The sequence below is a fragment of the Pleuronectes platessa genome, chromosome 3 (assembly GCF_947347685.1).
Source record: "Pleuronectes platessa chromosome 3, fPlePla1.1, whole genome shotgun sequence".
Taxonomy (NCBI): Eukaryota; Metazoa; Chordata; class Actinopteri; order Pleuronectiformes; family Pleuronectidae; genus Pleuronectes; species Pleuronectes platessa.
The window spans coordinates 21,095,086-21,111,653 of NC_070628.1; the positions used below are offsets into that span (position 1 = coordinate 21,095,086).

At 44.3% G+C, this 16,568-nt stretch overlaps 1 protein-coding gene across 1 annotated transcript; it reads left to right on the plus strand.

The window, feature by feature from the left end:
- The first annotated feature begins 1,305 nt into the window (after positions 1-1,305).
- Positions 1,306-6,462, plus strand: metrnlb (meteorin like, glial cell differentiation regulator b). The gene is made up of 5 exons (XM_053419649.1): positions 1,306-1,744; positions 2,698-2,881; positions 2,978-3,203; positions 4,909-4,968; positions 5,626-6,462. The coding sequence occupies exons 1-5, from the start codon at positions 1,647-1,649 to the stop codon at positions 5,940-5,942; spliced, it is 885 nt and encodes a 294-aa protein (XP_053275624.1). The 5' UTR covers positions 1,306-1,646; the 3' UTR covers positions 5,943-6,462.
- The last annotated feature ends 10,106 nt before the right edge of the window (positions 6,463-16,568 follow it).

A 16,568-nucleotide genomic window follows, 5' to 3' on the forward strand; every position in this document is an offset into this window, starting at 1 on the left:
CTTTGTGTTATGTCAGGGGGCTTTCCTTCTCCAGAGAGAGAGAGGGAGAGGGAAAGAGAGAGAGAGAGGCCAGGCTGATGTGGAAACAAACTGAATGATATAGATAAAGTCAGGCTTAAATCCTTATTTATCGCATCAAGAAACCTATATGATTAACAGTGTTTAGGAGCAGAGAATTGACTGTTTTGTGGTGATGTTAGAGCTGCAGAAGGCACAGGATGCTGCTGCTGCTCCAGAGCTGCATGCTGCTTTCATTTACACTGCTATAATATGATCCATGTGTCCATGAAGCCAGGAGGCACACACACACACACACACACACAGGCTTGTACGGTTTCACTCATGGTGAGGAACCTCTCCAGTATTAGTTGCTGACAGGCTGAATAGAATAGAAATGATTTGGTTTGCTGACAGACTCACATTTGGTATTTGTTGGCCAACTTGCACAAATTAGATTTATCATTTCTTTTTCTTTCTTTCGTTCTGTTCAGATATAAATACTTTTATTTTACAGAATAAACAATGCAAAAAAGATTCTCATTTGTCTTCACATTTTACATTGAGTAAATTGGTCTAATTTGCGTTTCATTTATAATAAAGTATGTGGTAATCTTTAAAATCTTAAACTTTTATTATATTTCTTTGTCACAAGAGTTTGATATCAACATCTTGGAAGTTAATGCAATTTTTTTTTAATTATTATATCTGTAGATATATTGGTATCTGAAATGTTTTACTCCATTACATTTGTCTCATCCCCCAAAATCAATCTCTGTCAGGATGAAGCTCTTTTTCATTCAGCTCACTTGCTGTGTTATGCAGTTGTTATTAATCTGTGATGAGTCATGTGCCACTAAATCCAACTCTACTGCTGGATTTCAAACTGTTTTCCCAAACATTTTATTACATTAGCATCATCATACTTTGGAGAGAAAGGGTTGTCAAACGTTATTCCATTTATTATGAGTCTGAGAAAAATGCTCTCTTGAAGATAAACAATAAGTAGCTTACACAGCTTTCGTGGAAAATCAAAATTCAAGTCTTGTAAACTTTGATGTCATTATTGATTTTGCCTCAAACCTTTAGTCGACTGTGTTTACTCATTATACCCTCATCACTAGCGGCGGTCAGCTCCATGTCACTCACTTTAACGTGTGTTATTAGAGTTGGATGGTGTTCTTAAGGTTAAATAGAGAAGTGGAGGACTCTCCCCTCTTCCTTTCTCTCTCCCTCTCTCCCGGGGGAGTGTGTGGGAGGGGTTTGGAGCGAGCACTCGCGTGTCACTCAGGCGCAGTCAGCTGCTGGCACGCGCCCCTAGTGACGCGCAGCGTTACGCACGCAGGAAAGTTATCTTGCAGAGTCTCTGTTGGGCTGATGCGCGCGCACACCTCCACTTTTTCGTCTAGTGTTAAGTTGAAATGTTTTCGGGGCTCGGACACTCACACTTCGCTTCGCCTGAACCCGCCATGTAGCCTGGACGCGCGCTGGACGCACGGAACTCCGGGGAGGATAGCACTGATCGACGGGATCGTTTAGCGATCCTGGAGCCGCGGAGCGCACGGCTCGGTCCCATCGGGTTTGGCTGGTCTGGGTTCGGTTTGGTGTGCGGGATCCAGGTGACCGCCCGGGCACCGACTGGCTGCACCATGCTCCGGCCGTGGTTTGCGCACTGGATCGCGGCTATGCTCCTCATCGGTCGGGCGGTGGCACAGTACTCCAGTGACCAGTGCAGCTGGAGAGGAAGGTGAGGATGATGGAGCTGAACAAAGGACTTTACATCAATCTCAGTTTAGGAGGTGACGATCGGATCAGTCGATCACAAACTGATCCAATAGGCAGGCCTGTAGACATGTATTATTCTCTCCAAGGAATAAATATTTTAAGGGAGTAGGAGAGTCATGAGAGGATGATTGTACTTCTTTTGTCCCTCAGACTGAATTCCGATGCTTAAGAGATGAATTAGAGGCACGAGAGTTTAATTAATACATTCAGATTAAATGTAATTGTCTGCAAAGTCAATGAAATAACTGGTTGTTACCATATTGGCAGCAGATGGAAATGAATGATGTTTTGTTCAAGCTTGTGGTGATAACTCAGAAAGGTATTGCTGTCATATCTCATTGATCAATATCATTTTTGTGATTTTTTAATTTCTTCTCAGAAAGTAAAATGGCATTATACAAAAGCTAATCATGGACCAGACAGGCGCCTTCATTTGACTTTGACACCCTGTGTTGGTTTAGTGCCACAACTGAAATGTGCTAAGATTTGAGAAATGTACTGATAACTGGAATGTCTCTGTTCCACTTCCTATCTTAATTAAACACAGTCATATGGCGTCTTTGATCACTCCTCAAAGCCATAAAAACGGAAAGTCTGTACTTCGCACTCTGTGTTGTAAAGTTTACCCAGCCCACACCTCTACCACTTTATAGCCCAGTCACCTCATGGTGCAGAGGAAGCTGGATGCACGTCAGACAGGAGACCACATCAGTCCAACCTGAAAGATTTGCTTTTAGATAGTTGCCTGGAAACAAAAAGTCACTTCTTTGTGTTCTTCTATGTTTTCTGCCATGTAGTTAAAGCTAGTTTCATTCTTTTCATTTCATTTAGAGGATTCGGACATTTGATCTTATTCTGAATTCGGGAGAAGTGTTGACCAGCCTGTAATGAGATGTTGTGCCCTCTCCTCTGTAGTGGTTTGAGTCACGAGTCCCATCGCAGAGATGTGGAGCAGGTCTACCTTCGCTGCTCTCAGGGGTCTCTGGAGTGGCTCTACCCCATCGGTGCCATCATTGTCAACCTGCGGCCAAACACTGACTCCTCAGCGGCGCACGTGGCAGGTCTCCATGTGTGCATCAAGCCCCAGACTTACTCCCAGGTAGAGTGCGGCATTTGTTTTCTCGACTCACAATAGAGGCCGGACCTCCTGAACCTTTTTGTTCGTTTTTCTGAACGTTACTTCTCCTGGTTTCAGGGCTCTCATCTGTACGTGGAGCGGGCCGGAGATCTGAGGCTGCTGGTGGCCGAGGGCGACCAGGCTCAGAGCACAGTGCACTGTTTCAGCCTGGCAGAGGGGGCTCTCTTTGTGGAAGCCATCCCACAGAGCGACATCAGCCGAAGGATCACAGCCTTCCAGTATGAGCTGGTGCCAGGTCAGGGGCCTGGGGCTCAGATGTATCCATTCCTGCAACCGGGCTTAGGTAAGTGAATGTGTGCGCACATATTTATTTCTGAAGCTGGTTTTCCTCTAGTTCAAAAGGAGTGTTCTTATTAGAGCCTGATTGGTATAATAGCTGGCTGATAAAAACATTTGATATGACGTTTATGCATCAGCCCTTATCTTTGCCATTATGCACCAATATTTACACTTTTATTTTACTTTTATTTTCAGAAAATATGTGCATTTATGTTTACATTTTGCATACAAAATAGTTTTTTTTCCCCCTTATATATATATTCTTTTCTATATATTTAGTTTTATAAATAGTTTTTATAAAGTTTATGATTAAACTGTAAAATATCAAGCATCAATTGCATGTATTTGTCATAAGAGTTTGATAACGATTTCTTAGGAATCATTGCCAACTTAATAAATATATATATACATGGCCAAGATATTGTTATCAGAAATGTTTTACTGCCTATGTCCATATCGGTATGTGCCTCAGCCTGATATATGTCCATATCGGTCAGGCTCTAGTTATTTGTATTCAGCCCGTGTGTTATGCAGTTGGCATAACACAACTCTACTGCTGTTTTCCCAAAATTTAGATAACATCAGCATCATATTACTGTTATGAAAAAGGTCGAAGCCTTGAAGTAACTCTGATTTGGAGTTTTGAAAGGGTGGGCTGTCAAACTTTATTCCTCTTATAATGAGACAGAGAAAAATTCTAACTGGAAGATAAACAATAAGTAGCCTGCACGGATTTTGTGAAGAGCAACATTTTAAATTGCATCAATATGTTATGTAAATTGAGTTTTAAATTCAAGTTCCTGCTTGTGCCATTATCATCTGCTGAGGATAGATGGAAACAATGCTGCATAACATTGAAACAGGGCTAAATATTCACCGCGATCATTTAACTGTCTCGTAAGCTTCAGGTCTTTTTGTCGTTGACCTTCTCCCTGTCAGTTGTTTTGTAAATTATATGTAATTAGTAGGCAATTGTCTTAAATGTTCTTGTACCTGACAAAGTTCTCTGACATTAAGTGAACATGACAGACCAGCGACAAGGAAAAAAAGCTTTTTGTGTGCGACAGGCCACATTATGTTTCTTCATCTCACCTCCGTGCCGCCCTTCTCCGACACTCTCTCCTCCCCCACTTCCTCACTCCCACACTCCCTGGTCTCTGCCAGTCTTATGAAAACAAGCAGGCCAATCAAAAGGTCTTGTTAGGGTCAGGCACAGGGGTCAGCCAATCCCCTCTCAGCTGTCAATCAAGACCAGATCCCTGCTAAAAGAGGGGAAATCTTGTAAAGCCCACCCGTACTAGTAAAGTGGAGGGGAGGGAGGATGGGTGGAGAGGAAGGCTGGACCGCTTTCCTGTAACGAGACAGAGAAAACCGTGTGTGCGTGTGTGTGTGTGTGTGTGTCTGTCTAGGTGCTTTATAGCTGTTTTTATAGCTGACAGGGTCAAAGGTTAATTCTCTGATTACGTCTCATCCCTCACCTGCTGTTCTCCTTCACACACTCTCTTTTTCTTTTGATGTCTCACAAACGCCCGCAACACAGAGAGACAGGAAGCCGGCCGATGGTGAAACATACATTTAGATAACACAAGAGCTAACAAGGACAGAAAAGGATCGCGGAAATAAAAAGTTTTGTTTGTGGTGATATTACATAAAGTTATTCAAAAAAGAGTCTTTTACTTCATCTTCTTCTGTTTGTTTTTCCATTTTAGTTACCTGTAAGCCCTGTTCGGATGAAGAGCTCCTCATGGCTGTTTGTACCAGCGACTTTGGTAAATACACACAAACTCACAGCAATACATAGAATAACAGTTTGACTGTTTTGGGAAATAAGTATATTTTCTTTAGCACGTTAAGTTACATGAGAAGATCAACGTGACTATCAGATCTGTGCCGTAGAGATGGACGTCCAAAAGATCCCAAAAGTCAAGCAAAAGCTTCTTGATTGCCACCTGGTGGTCGGCTGCAGTAAATGTCATAAACCCTGCCTCCTCCATGTTGGTGGACCGAACCAAATGAAACGAAATTTAAAGCTCCTTACATTTTGGGTTGTTCTCATCACATCTCATATAGCTTCAAGTGTTCCTTTTCCTGTTAAGATTGGTTTTAGCTAGTTCATTTATGCTTCAAAACATCATGATTGACAGTTGAGACTGACTCACGATTGGTCAAACACGTGTACAGGTGAAATGAAGCTATCACCAGCAACTGGTTAGCTTAGCACAAAGGGAGGAAATGATATATATAAAAACTAGATGGAGCACATAATATCTTGCTTGTCTAATGACTTTTTGATTAAACATTTTAAAGAGAAATATTGTGATGATTTAACAGTTATTCATTATTGCTTTAATTCAGTTTAACATTAGCTAAACGTTATTTATTGATTTAATCATATATCCTTGTCTCTCCTGTTCCCGTCTCTGTAGCTGGGAGTGGCTTCTTTCGAGGGATGGCATCAGGCTCTGACGAACACTCCTCTGTTGTGGTGACCCTGAGCCGGCTGTTTCGTCAGAAGAGCAGGGTGTTTGTTTGGGGCGGAGCCAGGGGGCGAGGCTGGAGCGGGCGTGTCAATGTCCCCTCACAGTGCGGTGTGCGTCCTGGAGGAGATGAGTACCTTTTGACTGGCTCTGTCCATTTCGGGAACGCCTGGCTTGGCTGTGCACCTCGCTACAAGGACTTCCGGGAGCTCTACGTCAGAGCCCAGAAAGCCGGAACAAACCCATGTCAAATAGACATAGACTGAGAGGATGGATGGAAGTTCTGGAGGATGGATGGAAGTTCTGGAGGATGGAGCGACATTAAGTTTGAGACTGACAGAGAGACGAACAGGGAGGAAAGCCCCATCACTTAAGGCTTACGTTTACCTTGCAGCAGAAAGGACGCTATGAACATTTTTTCTGCCCGAACTGAAATGTCCCCATTGGACTCGTCTTGTATTGTCTGTCTGTGTGTGTGTGTGTGTGTTTGTGATGTGAAATGTGTGATGTGTGTGAGTGCGTGCGTGCATGAGTGTGACAGACAGTAAATGGATGATGAGCTTAAATTAAATTTGTGCCAAACTGCTTGAAATATCAATTCTCATGACGATACCGCTTGTGTGATCATTCTTGAAATGTAAGTTTGCTTTGTAAAAAGCTTTCTGAGTCTTCTGACGGAAGTGTACAGTATGCAGCTCTGTGAGTCTTTACGTACCAAGTTTGTGTGTGTGTGTGTCTTTTGCTATTAAAGTCTTATATTTACAGAAAATAAACTACAGTCCTTCAGTTTGATTTTCCTATAAATTATTTATTCATATCAACTCCCTGTTTGTTTGTGAACATGAAATGTGAAGTTTATGTCCAGACATAAAAACTCTGCATCTTATTTCATTAACAAACGTGTGTCACCTTCTCTGTACGGCTCTCGGAGGCTCAGTGTGTTTCGGGGGCAAAAAAATGAAACTAGCTGCCAAGTGAAGTTAGTCATGGGACCAAAAGTGATTAGCTTTTCTGTTGATGTACGTAGTTCCAAACAAAGAGATATTATGCACCTAACTGCTTGAAAGAAAAAAACCATTATGGGTGTTCAGTGACCATTCACTGGCAGGAGAGCATCAGTGCGTCAGTGATGGCGTCGCTGCCCCTGTGGAGCTTTGACAAGCCTCTGTTCTCTCTGGCATTCCCCTTCCCTGTGTGTGTGTGTGTGTGTGTGTGTGTGTGTGTTTGTGTATGTGTGTGTGTGTGTTTTGTTTGAGCATTCATGGCCGAGTGAAGAACAGAAACAATTTGATATCCCCTCGAGCCCCAAATCTGTGCAGTAGTGATCAGGGGATACAGCTGTGGTATTGATGTAATGCCAATACTCATCCCTGACCAATCATGAGTCAGTCACATCTATCATGATGTCCCACCCTGTTTTTATAGCATCAAACAACCAACTACTACCGCAAATGTCCTAACTAGTGTTACCGTAATTTCCAAAACACTAAGTAAATTAAGTATTGCATCATGAACTTTTCCCACAATGCCATGTGAATTGCGGTAACTAACTGTAAATATGTTTTGCGTATTTTACTGTGTAATTTGTGGTTTAAATCTAACAATAGAGGCTGGCAAAGGCTAACTCAGTAGAGTGCATACAATCAACCAGTCAACCTAATTAAATCTTTATAGCCTAAATCATATTTGCGTTACAGAGCTTTGGACGGTGTGACATCCTCTGCCTTCGATCGTCCACTAGAGTGAGGAAAAAGTCTTTTAACAGGGCCATTTACCAGCAGTCCCCTTGTCAAACCATGTTTTAATTCACTAGTTCAGGACTTTATTTGGATCTGCACCAAATTGCACAAACTCATAAGTTGATCCAAGACTTATTCTTTCAACAGTGTTGAAAATAGCTCTATCTCACAATGTTGAACAAAGTGAAAATACATACGTGGATCTGCCCCCTGATCCAGATCAGCACCAAAACGAATGGGTCCCCCCCCCCCACACCTGCATCCTTCCGATAAATTTAATAATAATCCATCCAGCTGATTTTGGGTCATAGCTCTCACTTCGAGACAGAAAAACAAACAAACAAATGCAGATGAAAACTTAGCTCTTTAGCAGAGGTAACAAGAAGGAAGCTCAGAGCCAAGGTCCATTCATCAGCATATTGCACATACATGTATTGGGATCAGATACTACACATTATACATGTAAGAAGTTTTCTTCAAACTGATCATGTTAAACACAAAAAATCCATTCTTTTTGCTTTCATCCATGTCTCATCCACTAACATGGAGGAGGTGGGATTTATAACCTATACTGCAGCCAGCCACCAGGTGGTCATTGAGATGCCTTGGCTTCACTTATGTGGTGTCGTCCATCTTTATCATCAGTCTCTGGTCTAAACAGACAACTTTAACAAGAAGGTACAATCCATACATTGTATCCTTAGTTTTTAGCCTGAAAATGTAAAGCTCCTTTCACATGGAGGGTTGAGACTGTTTGGGTTTGATGGGTGGAGAGCTGAAAGAACAGGCGGATGTGTGAATAACCTTAGAGGGGTGAATGTGCACCTCTCCCTCCGCCTGCCATCAGGCAGTCGTGTGCGCGTGATGCTTTCCCTCTTTCCTCAGGAAGAACAAGAATGGAAGGAATGTCCCCTCCCACACACACACACGCACACACACGCACACACACACACACACACACACCTCCCTCTGCAGAGAGAAACCTTGTGTGCTGTGTTACATAGCGAGATCACTCATCCCTTACTACATACATTTTATTTTTGTCTCATCTCATCTCATCTCATCATCTCATCGTCATCCGCTTATCCGGGGTCGGGTCGCGGGGGGAGCAGCTCAAGCAGGGGGCCCCAGACTTCCCTTTCCCGGGCCACATTGACCAGCTCTGACGGGGGGATCCCGAGGCGTTCCCAGGCCAGTGTTGAGATATAATCTCTCCACCTAGTCCTGGGTCTTCCCCGAGGTCTCCTCCCCACTGGACGTGCCTGAAACACCTCCCAAGGAAGGCGCCCAGTGGGCATCCTTACCAGATGCCCGAACCACCTCAGCTGACTCCTTTCTAAGTAAAGGAGCAGCGGCTCTAATCCGAGTCCCTCACGGATGACTGAGCTTCTCACCCTATCTCTAAGGGAGACGCCAGCCACCCTTCTGAGAAAACTCATCTCGGCCGCTTGTACCCACGATCTCGTCCTTTCGGTCATCACCCAGCCCTCATGACCATAGGTGAGGATAGGAACGAAGATCGACCGGTAGATCGAGAGCTTTGCCTTGCGGCTCAGCTCTCTTTTCGTTACAACGGTGCGGTAAAGCGAACGCAATACCGCCCCCGCTGCTCCGATTCTCCGGCCAATCTCACGCTCCATAGTACCCTCACTCGCGAACAAGACCCCGAGGTACTTGAACTCCTTCACTTGGGCTAAGGACTCATTTCCTACCCGGAGTAAGCAATCCATCGGTTTCCTGCTAAGAGTCATGGCCTCAGATTTAGCGGTGCTGATCCTCATCCCAGCCGCTTCACACTCGGCCGCCAGCCGATCCAGTGAGTGCTGAAGGTCACAAGCCGATGATCCAATGAGGACCACATCATCCGCAAAAAGCAGTGACGAGATCCTCAGACCACCGAACTGCAACCCCTCCCCACCACGACTACGCCTCGATATCCTGTCCATGTATATCACAAACAGGATTGGTGACAAGGCGCAGCCCTGGCGGAGACCAGCACCCACTGAGAACGAAACTGACTGGCTGCCGAGGACCCGAACACAGCTCTCGCTTTGGGAGTACAGGGATTGGATGGCCCTGAGGAGAGACCCCCTTACCCCATACTCCCGCAGCACCTCCCACAGTTTCTCCCGGGGGACCCGGTCATACGCCTTCTCCAGATCCACAAAACACAAGTGGACCGGATGGGCATACTCCCAGGCCCCCTCCAGGATCCTTGCGAGAGTAAAGAGCTGGTCCGTAGTTCCACGTCCGGGGCGAAAACCGCATTGTTCCTCTTCAATCTGAGGTTCGACGATCGGCCGAACCCTCCTTTCCAGCACCTTGGAGTAGACTTTACCAGGGAGGCTGAGAAGTGTGATACCCCGATAATTGGTACACACTCTCTGGTCCCCCTTTTTGAACAGGGGAACCACCACCCCGGTTTGCCACTCCTTTGGCACTGTACCCGATTCCCACGCGATGTTGAATAGGCGTGTCAACCATGACAGCCCCTCAACACCCAGAGCCTTTAGCATTTCTGGCTGGATCTCATCAATCCCTGGGGCTTTGCCACTGCGGAGATGTTTGACTACCTCAGTGACCTCCACCAGGGAAATTGACGACGAAACACCATCAACCTCGAGCTCTGCCTCCAACATAGAGGGCGTGTTATTCGGATTCAGGAGTTCCTCAAAGTGTTCCTTCCAACGTCCGACGACCTCCTCAGTTGAGGTCAACAGAGTCTCATCCTTACTGTACACAGCTTGGATGGTTCCCCGTTTCCCCCTCCTGAGGTGCCGGATAGTCTTCCAGAAACACTTTGGTGCCGACCGAAAGTCCTTCTCCATGACCTCTCCGAACTTCTCCCACACCCGCTGCTTAGCCTCCGACACGGCAGCAGCTGCAGCCCTTCGGGCCTGTCGGTACCCTGCAACCGAGTCAGGAGTCCTCCAGGATATCATATCCCGGAAGGCCTCCTTCTTCAATCGGACGGCTTCCCTGACCACCGGTGTCCACCACGGTGTCCGAGGGTTACCGCCCCTTGAGGAACCTAAGACCCTGAGGCCACAGCTAGCCGCCGCAGCTTCAGCAATGGAGGCTTTGAACACCGCCCACTCCGGCTCAATGTCCCCAACCTCCACAGGAATGCCAGAAAAACTCCGCCGGAGGTGTGAGTTGAAGATACCTAGGACGGGGGCCTCCTCCAGACGTTCCCAGTTCACCCGCACTACTCGTTTGGGCTTACCAGGTCTATCCGGAAATTTCCCCCATTCCCTGATCCAACTCACAACCAGATGGTGGTCGGTTGACAGTTCCGCCCCTCTCTTTACCCGAGTGTCCAAAACATGCGGCCTCAGATCAGATGACACGATCACAAAATCGATCATTGATCTTCGGCCTAGGGTACTCTGGTACCAGGTACACTTATGAGCACCCTTATGTTCGAACATGGTGTTTGTTATGGATAATCCATGACTAGCACAGAAGTCCAATAACAAACGACCGCTCGGGTTCAGATCAGGGAGGCCGTTCCTCCCCACCACGCCTCTCCAGGTATCTCCATCGTTGCCCACGTGGGCGTTGAAGTCACCCAGCAGAACTACGGAGTCCCCTACTGGAGCCCCATGCAGGACTCCATTCAGGGTCTCCAAGAAGGCCGAGTACTCTGAGCTGCTGTTTGGTGCATACGCACAAACAACAGTCAGAGTTTTCCCCCCTACAACCCTTAGGCGCAGGGAGGCGACCCTCTCGTCTACCGGGGTAAACTCCAACACCGCGGCGCTCAGCCGGGGATTTATGAGTATCCCCACACCCGCCCGGCGCCTCACGCCCTTGGCAACTCCGGAGAAGAATAGAGTCCAACCCTTATCCAGGAGTACGGTACCAGAACCGAGACTGTGCGTGGAGGTAAGCCCCACCAGATCTAACTGGTAGCGCTCCACCTCCCTCACAAGCTCCGGTTCATTTCCCCACAGCGAGGTGACGTTCCACGTCCCCAGAGCCAGCTTCTGCCGCCCGGCGAGAAGTTTAAACAACGTGGCCCCAAACACACCATCAAGCACTTTTAAACACTTTAACAGACACTCACGATATTTACTACTGCACGCCCATAAAATCTGGAGGTTCTCACAAGTGATAGATTAAAATAAGGATGTCATAGTTGAAGCAGCAGAGCCCTTGTTGTTCTGATGTTTAGACCAGAGGTCTTCAACAGGGGGTCCGCAGAGGTACTGCAGGGGGGTCGCGAAATCTTTGAATGATTAGACAATTTTTTTAATTTTTTATAATTTTTTTTTTTAATTATTATTTTCGAACCAATTTTCCCCCCACAAATTTAAATGTCTTTAAATACACATTTACATGCATCCAACATATTGTGAGGCTGATATGACCCTATGACTGACAACCTCCATCCGTCCAAGATTAGATAAGTTGTGTGCTACCCATCAGGGTCCGACATCTCACTGATGTGGGCGTCCACAGATGGCTTGAGGATTCATGTTTAAAATAAAACATGAATCTGTGAATTACTTTAATAGCTCAGTGTTGTATGCAAGATGTATGTTTATAAATGGCAGTGGCATGGCCACCCTGTACCTAGCACATGTTTAAATTAAAAACATGAATAAATGAACCCTTGTAATATTTGATAAGCCTAGTATTGATTGCACAATAACAGGGTAGCTATGTTTATACAAGGCACTAGGCCCAGTTTAATATAAAACACAATTTTATAGGGGAGAGCGGGGTAATGTGGGACATCAGGTAATGTGAGAAACCCCCTGTATCTAGGCAACGGAACACATTTGTGGTCATTTTACCAATATGTTGTCAAGCCCCTCCCATTCCCCCCTTGCCACGAAGGAGAAGTTGGTGCTGGTGCTGTGGAAAGTATGTTTTTTCACAAAAAATTGTTTTTGCATGTAAAAGTAAATTTTCTTGCTTTGAACTTAATCAACTGTTGTGTCAAAACAAATTGAATCAGGTAGAAAAACTTATATCATACATGTTGGTGAACTTCCGACATATAAAACCATGTGATTGATGCTAGCTGAAGATTAGCCTGAATTGCTAAGAGATGTTGTTTTTTCTAAAACGGTGTCTGTGGTGTAAAGTGGGACAAATGCTGTGGGGTAAAGTGAGACACTGTCTCACTTTTCCCCACCATGAAGCACAAGTTAAGTTTAGTCTCAAACATATTCTAGTGTTATATTACATATGTTTTATTTTTAATGTCATAAACATTGTAGAAAAGCCATCATGCCAAGAAACTACACCAGGAAGACAACCTGGGGCCAAACACCCCTCGCAGAGATGGAGAGTGCAGCCGCTGAGGTCATGCAAGGAAAGAAGTCCTTAAGAAAAGCTGGAAGGGATAGAAATATTGATAAGACAACCCTCAAAAGATTCATAAAGAAAAAAGAGAAAGGGGAAGTAAAATCAGTTGCCTGGGGTGCAGTAGCTGAGGTAAAGACAATATTCACAGATGAGATGGAGGAGGAGCTTGCCAAACACTTGAAACAACTAGCTGACCAGTTCCATGGCCTTGCTCCAGTTAAGTGCCGTGAACTGGCATTTGAATACGCAGAGAAAAAACAATATTTTTTGCTATTTTAACTATACTACTATTACAACATGTGTTGTTATGTTAGTTTTAAAGTGGAAAAAGTAAGTGGACCACTTTACCCCGTAGCTGGGGTAAAGTGGGACACAAGACCACTTTTTTTAAAACAATCATATTTTCACTGCCTTTTGTCCTGAAGACATTCTGATCATTTCCATTGCTAGAAAACATCCTGAATTCATGGGAAATGTGTAAATTTTACTGATATATCATTTTAGCTCACCTAGAGGGAAGCAAATGTAAAAAAAAATCCCACATTACCCCGCTCTCCCCTACTGTATATATACATATATAGTAGGGGGTCCCTGCTCCATCTCTTGCCCAGTTTGGGGGTCCTTGGCCTGAAAAACGTTGAAGACCCCTGGTTTAGACCATGAGCCAAACACCAAAACACTTCACTTCCCATGATGCAAATCCTGTACTTCTGTATTTCTCTGTGGGTTAAAACACTGCATCTCTCAAAATTCTTACCTCCAGTTTTCTTAAGAGTTTGCAAAGCTGTAGCACTTCATTTGTTGACGTAAATGTTTTCACATGCAAAAAAGATCCTGAGTATACAGCAAGTACACATATGACTGAGTAGAGACGAGAATGAGACGTAGAGGGAGACATTAACACATAGCTCGAAGGTTTAAGACATTAAGAGATGACAGGGTCACCTATATATAACTGCATCTTCCTTCCCTGTATTCTCTGAGGACTGTATCTGTGTGTGTGTGTGTGTGTGTGTGTGTGTGTGTGTGTGTGTGTGTGTGTGTGTGTGTGTATGTGTGTGTGTTTGACTTGGGTTGTAGTTTGAGATGCCCACGGCACACGCTCCCTGCACACTGCTGACATGCAAACAGACCGCACTGCAGAAACCCAGCCCGCTCAAAGCAACACCGAACATCCCCCTGGCAACCCACGCTGGCCACAGCCCAGCTCGCCTTGGCTTCCTCGCTAATTCGGGAGACACTTATCCCTTTGCACAGGGGTCAACCTCTCAGTGTGAGAGTGGGTGAGATATGGAAACAGTTTGTGCTGCAGTATGCGACAGGCGCAGCTGAGCGGTCAGCTGGAGTCGAGGGAATGGCTGAGCTCAGGGGAAAAAAACACACAGGCATGCCTTCACCCATATAGACCACCACTGGCATTTTATAATGCAGTGGTTAGGGTGGGGTCAGTAGTTTTTTCAATGGTGGCACAATACATGTATTTTAAGTTATAATGATGTATTTTTTTACAAGGGATATCAAATCTACTCTCTTCATGGAGACTAATGCACAGGTATACTAAAATTCAGGAGCTCTAATGTTATTTGGTCAAAATCCACTCCCGTTAATGAAATATAATAACATATTAAAATTAGAATCGCATCTGCTCTATATCAATGTATGACAGGCAAACGTTTTACTGAATATATAAAAGACAAGTGAGAACTAGAGTTATTAGAAATTTGTTAAAAGTTATTAAAAATTTGATTAATTTGTTTGGGGGTGGAACACTCTACACGAGCAGTAAGACCTCCGCACAAAACACACCAGACACTAATTTATGAGAATAGTAATAAAAAAATATATGTTAGCAAAACATTACATTCAATGTACTTCTCTGTGCACATTTAGTAAATGCAAATTTCTTTTTAAAGGTAAACCAATTCACAACTTAAACATACCATTACAGCCAAAATCATGCCAGGTACCTGGTCTTGTTGCTGCTTTAAGATTATTTAGTTGAGTTCATTTTTTTTTGATTGGTATCAGTTTGAATTCTTTCCAACTTGAGGTTCAGTTGAAGTTTACACAAATCACCTTCTTCTCTAACTAGAGAGACGGTAGCGCTTGGCTTAGTTCAGCTTCTAGGCTGCGATACCTCGGACAGCAGTGAGCAGCTGAACAGCTCATTAATTAACATTACTGACCGTATATTCCTATCACAACTTCCTGACTAGTTTAGATTTCCTGAAATGAACTAGAATGCATGATTCAAGCTAATCAGCTAAATCGAGTAGCAAACTCACCTGGAAGATCCCCGTCATTCCAGGGAACACAGTGGTGTCTCATCCGATGATGACTCTTTCATACTTGTCAAAGGTTTAGAAGTTCTTCCCCCTGGCCTCACTGTCAGCAACAGTCCCACTTCAACGCTTGTACAAATCGTCATTTATTTTGGTTCTTCTCCAAACTTCACTCTTCTGTTTACGTATGTGTATGAGAAATATAAAGCTAGCATGGAGCCAGCACAGCTCTATGTCTTGAAAAGAATGCCATTTTAATAGTAAGGAAATGGCCTGAGAAGATTTAGTCTGAAGTATTGTATTCTATGGGCCTGATCTACAAAGATCCCAAATAAAGAGTGCTGGATTGCGTGGCATTACAACATATTGCACGTTTGGTTGTCAGGCGTTTTGCGGGTAATCTACAAAAAATAATTGCAGCAATGATAACAGGTGCAGACATGGTAGAGGCAATAGTATTTTAATGGTTTCCGCCATGGAGCATTACAGAGAGCAGAGTGACCGCAAGTGCAAATGCCATGGAATTGGAGGTGTTAGTGGAAGAGGCAAACAAACATGTTGAGCTAAAGCAAAGAAATGTTAATGTAAAAAAATATGGGAGAGTATCTGGGAGAAAGTAAATGCTGTGAGTAAAGCAAAAAGAACAACCGATGAAATTAATAGAAGAAGGCAGGACATAAGAAGAAGAACGAAAGATGAAAAAATTGGAAGAGATGCCTGACCAATATTGAGCAGCAGACGCAGTTCACTTCCTGAAAAAAACTGTTCTCTCCGTGTTCTTCGTGCCGTCTCCTCCTCACCTCAATAGCTGCAGCCATCTGTACGCAACACTGTGTCGATTAGCAACTACCTTTCACAATTACTGGAATTATTTCTAGGCTTTGTAAATCACATTGTGTGTGCTAAATTAAAGTAATTGCATCTAGCTCTTCTAATATTTTGCGCACTCGGGTAGAAACGCCCCGATAATGCATATTCATTAAGGCAAACATACTAAATGGACAGTGTATGACATACTGCAATCCTCAGTGTGCACTGTTAGAAGATCAGCTTGCATGTCTTTTGCGGGTGAAACCAAGTTTGCACACTTTTTTAAGCACGCAAACCTTTGTCAGATCAGGCCCTATGTGAAGTGGTCGAAATTGATATCACAGCCAAATTCCAAATCTGGTTCATTACATATGTCCAGAATAAACTGGATGGGAGGCAGATGGCTCCGAAAAAATAGACAATTTATCAGTTTCCCACATATGTTACAAAATACTGAAAGAAACAACACCAATTATGAATGAAAGCTACACAGTATCAAGGTTGGAGAAGGGCAATGTATGGGGTGCTATTAACACGCTATTATGCCGTACTTTTAAAGAGAAACAGAGAGAAACAGAGAGACAGAGAGAGAGAGAGATATAGACAGAGAGAGAAAGATATATATATAGAGAGAGAGAGAGATAGATAGAGAGAGAGAGAGAGAGAGAGAGAGAGAGAGAGAGAGAGAGAGAGAGAGAGAGAGAGAGAGCTGCTACCAGTGTCCCTAAATAATCTTCCCCCA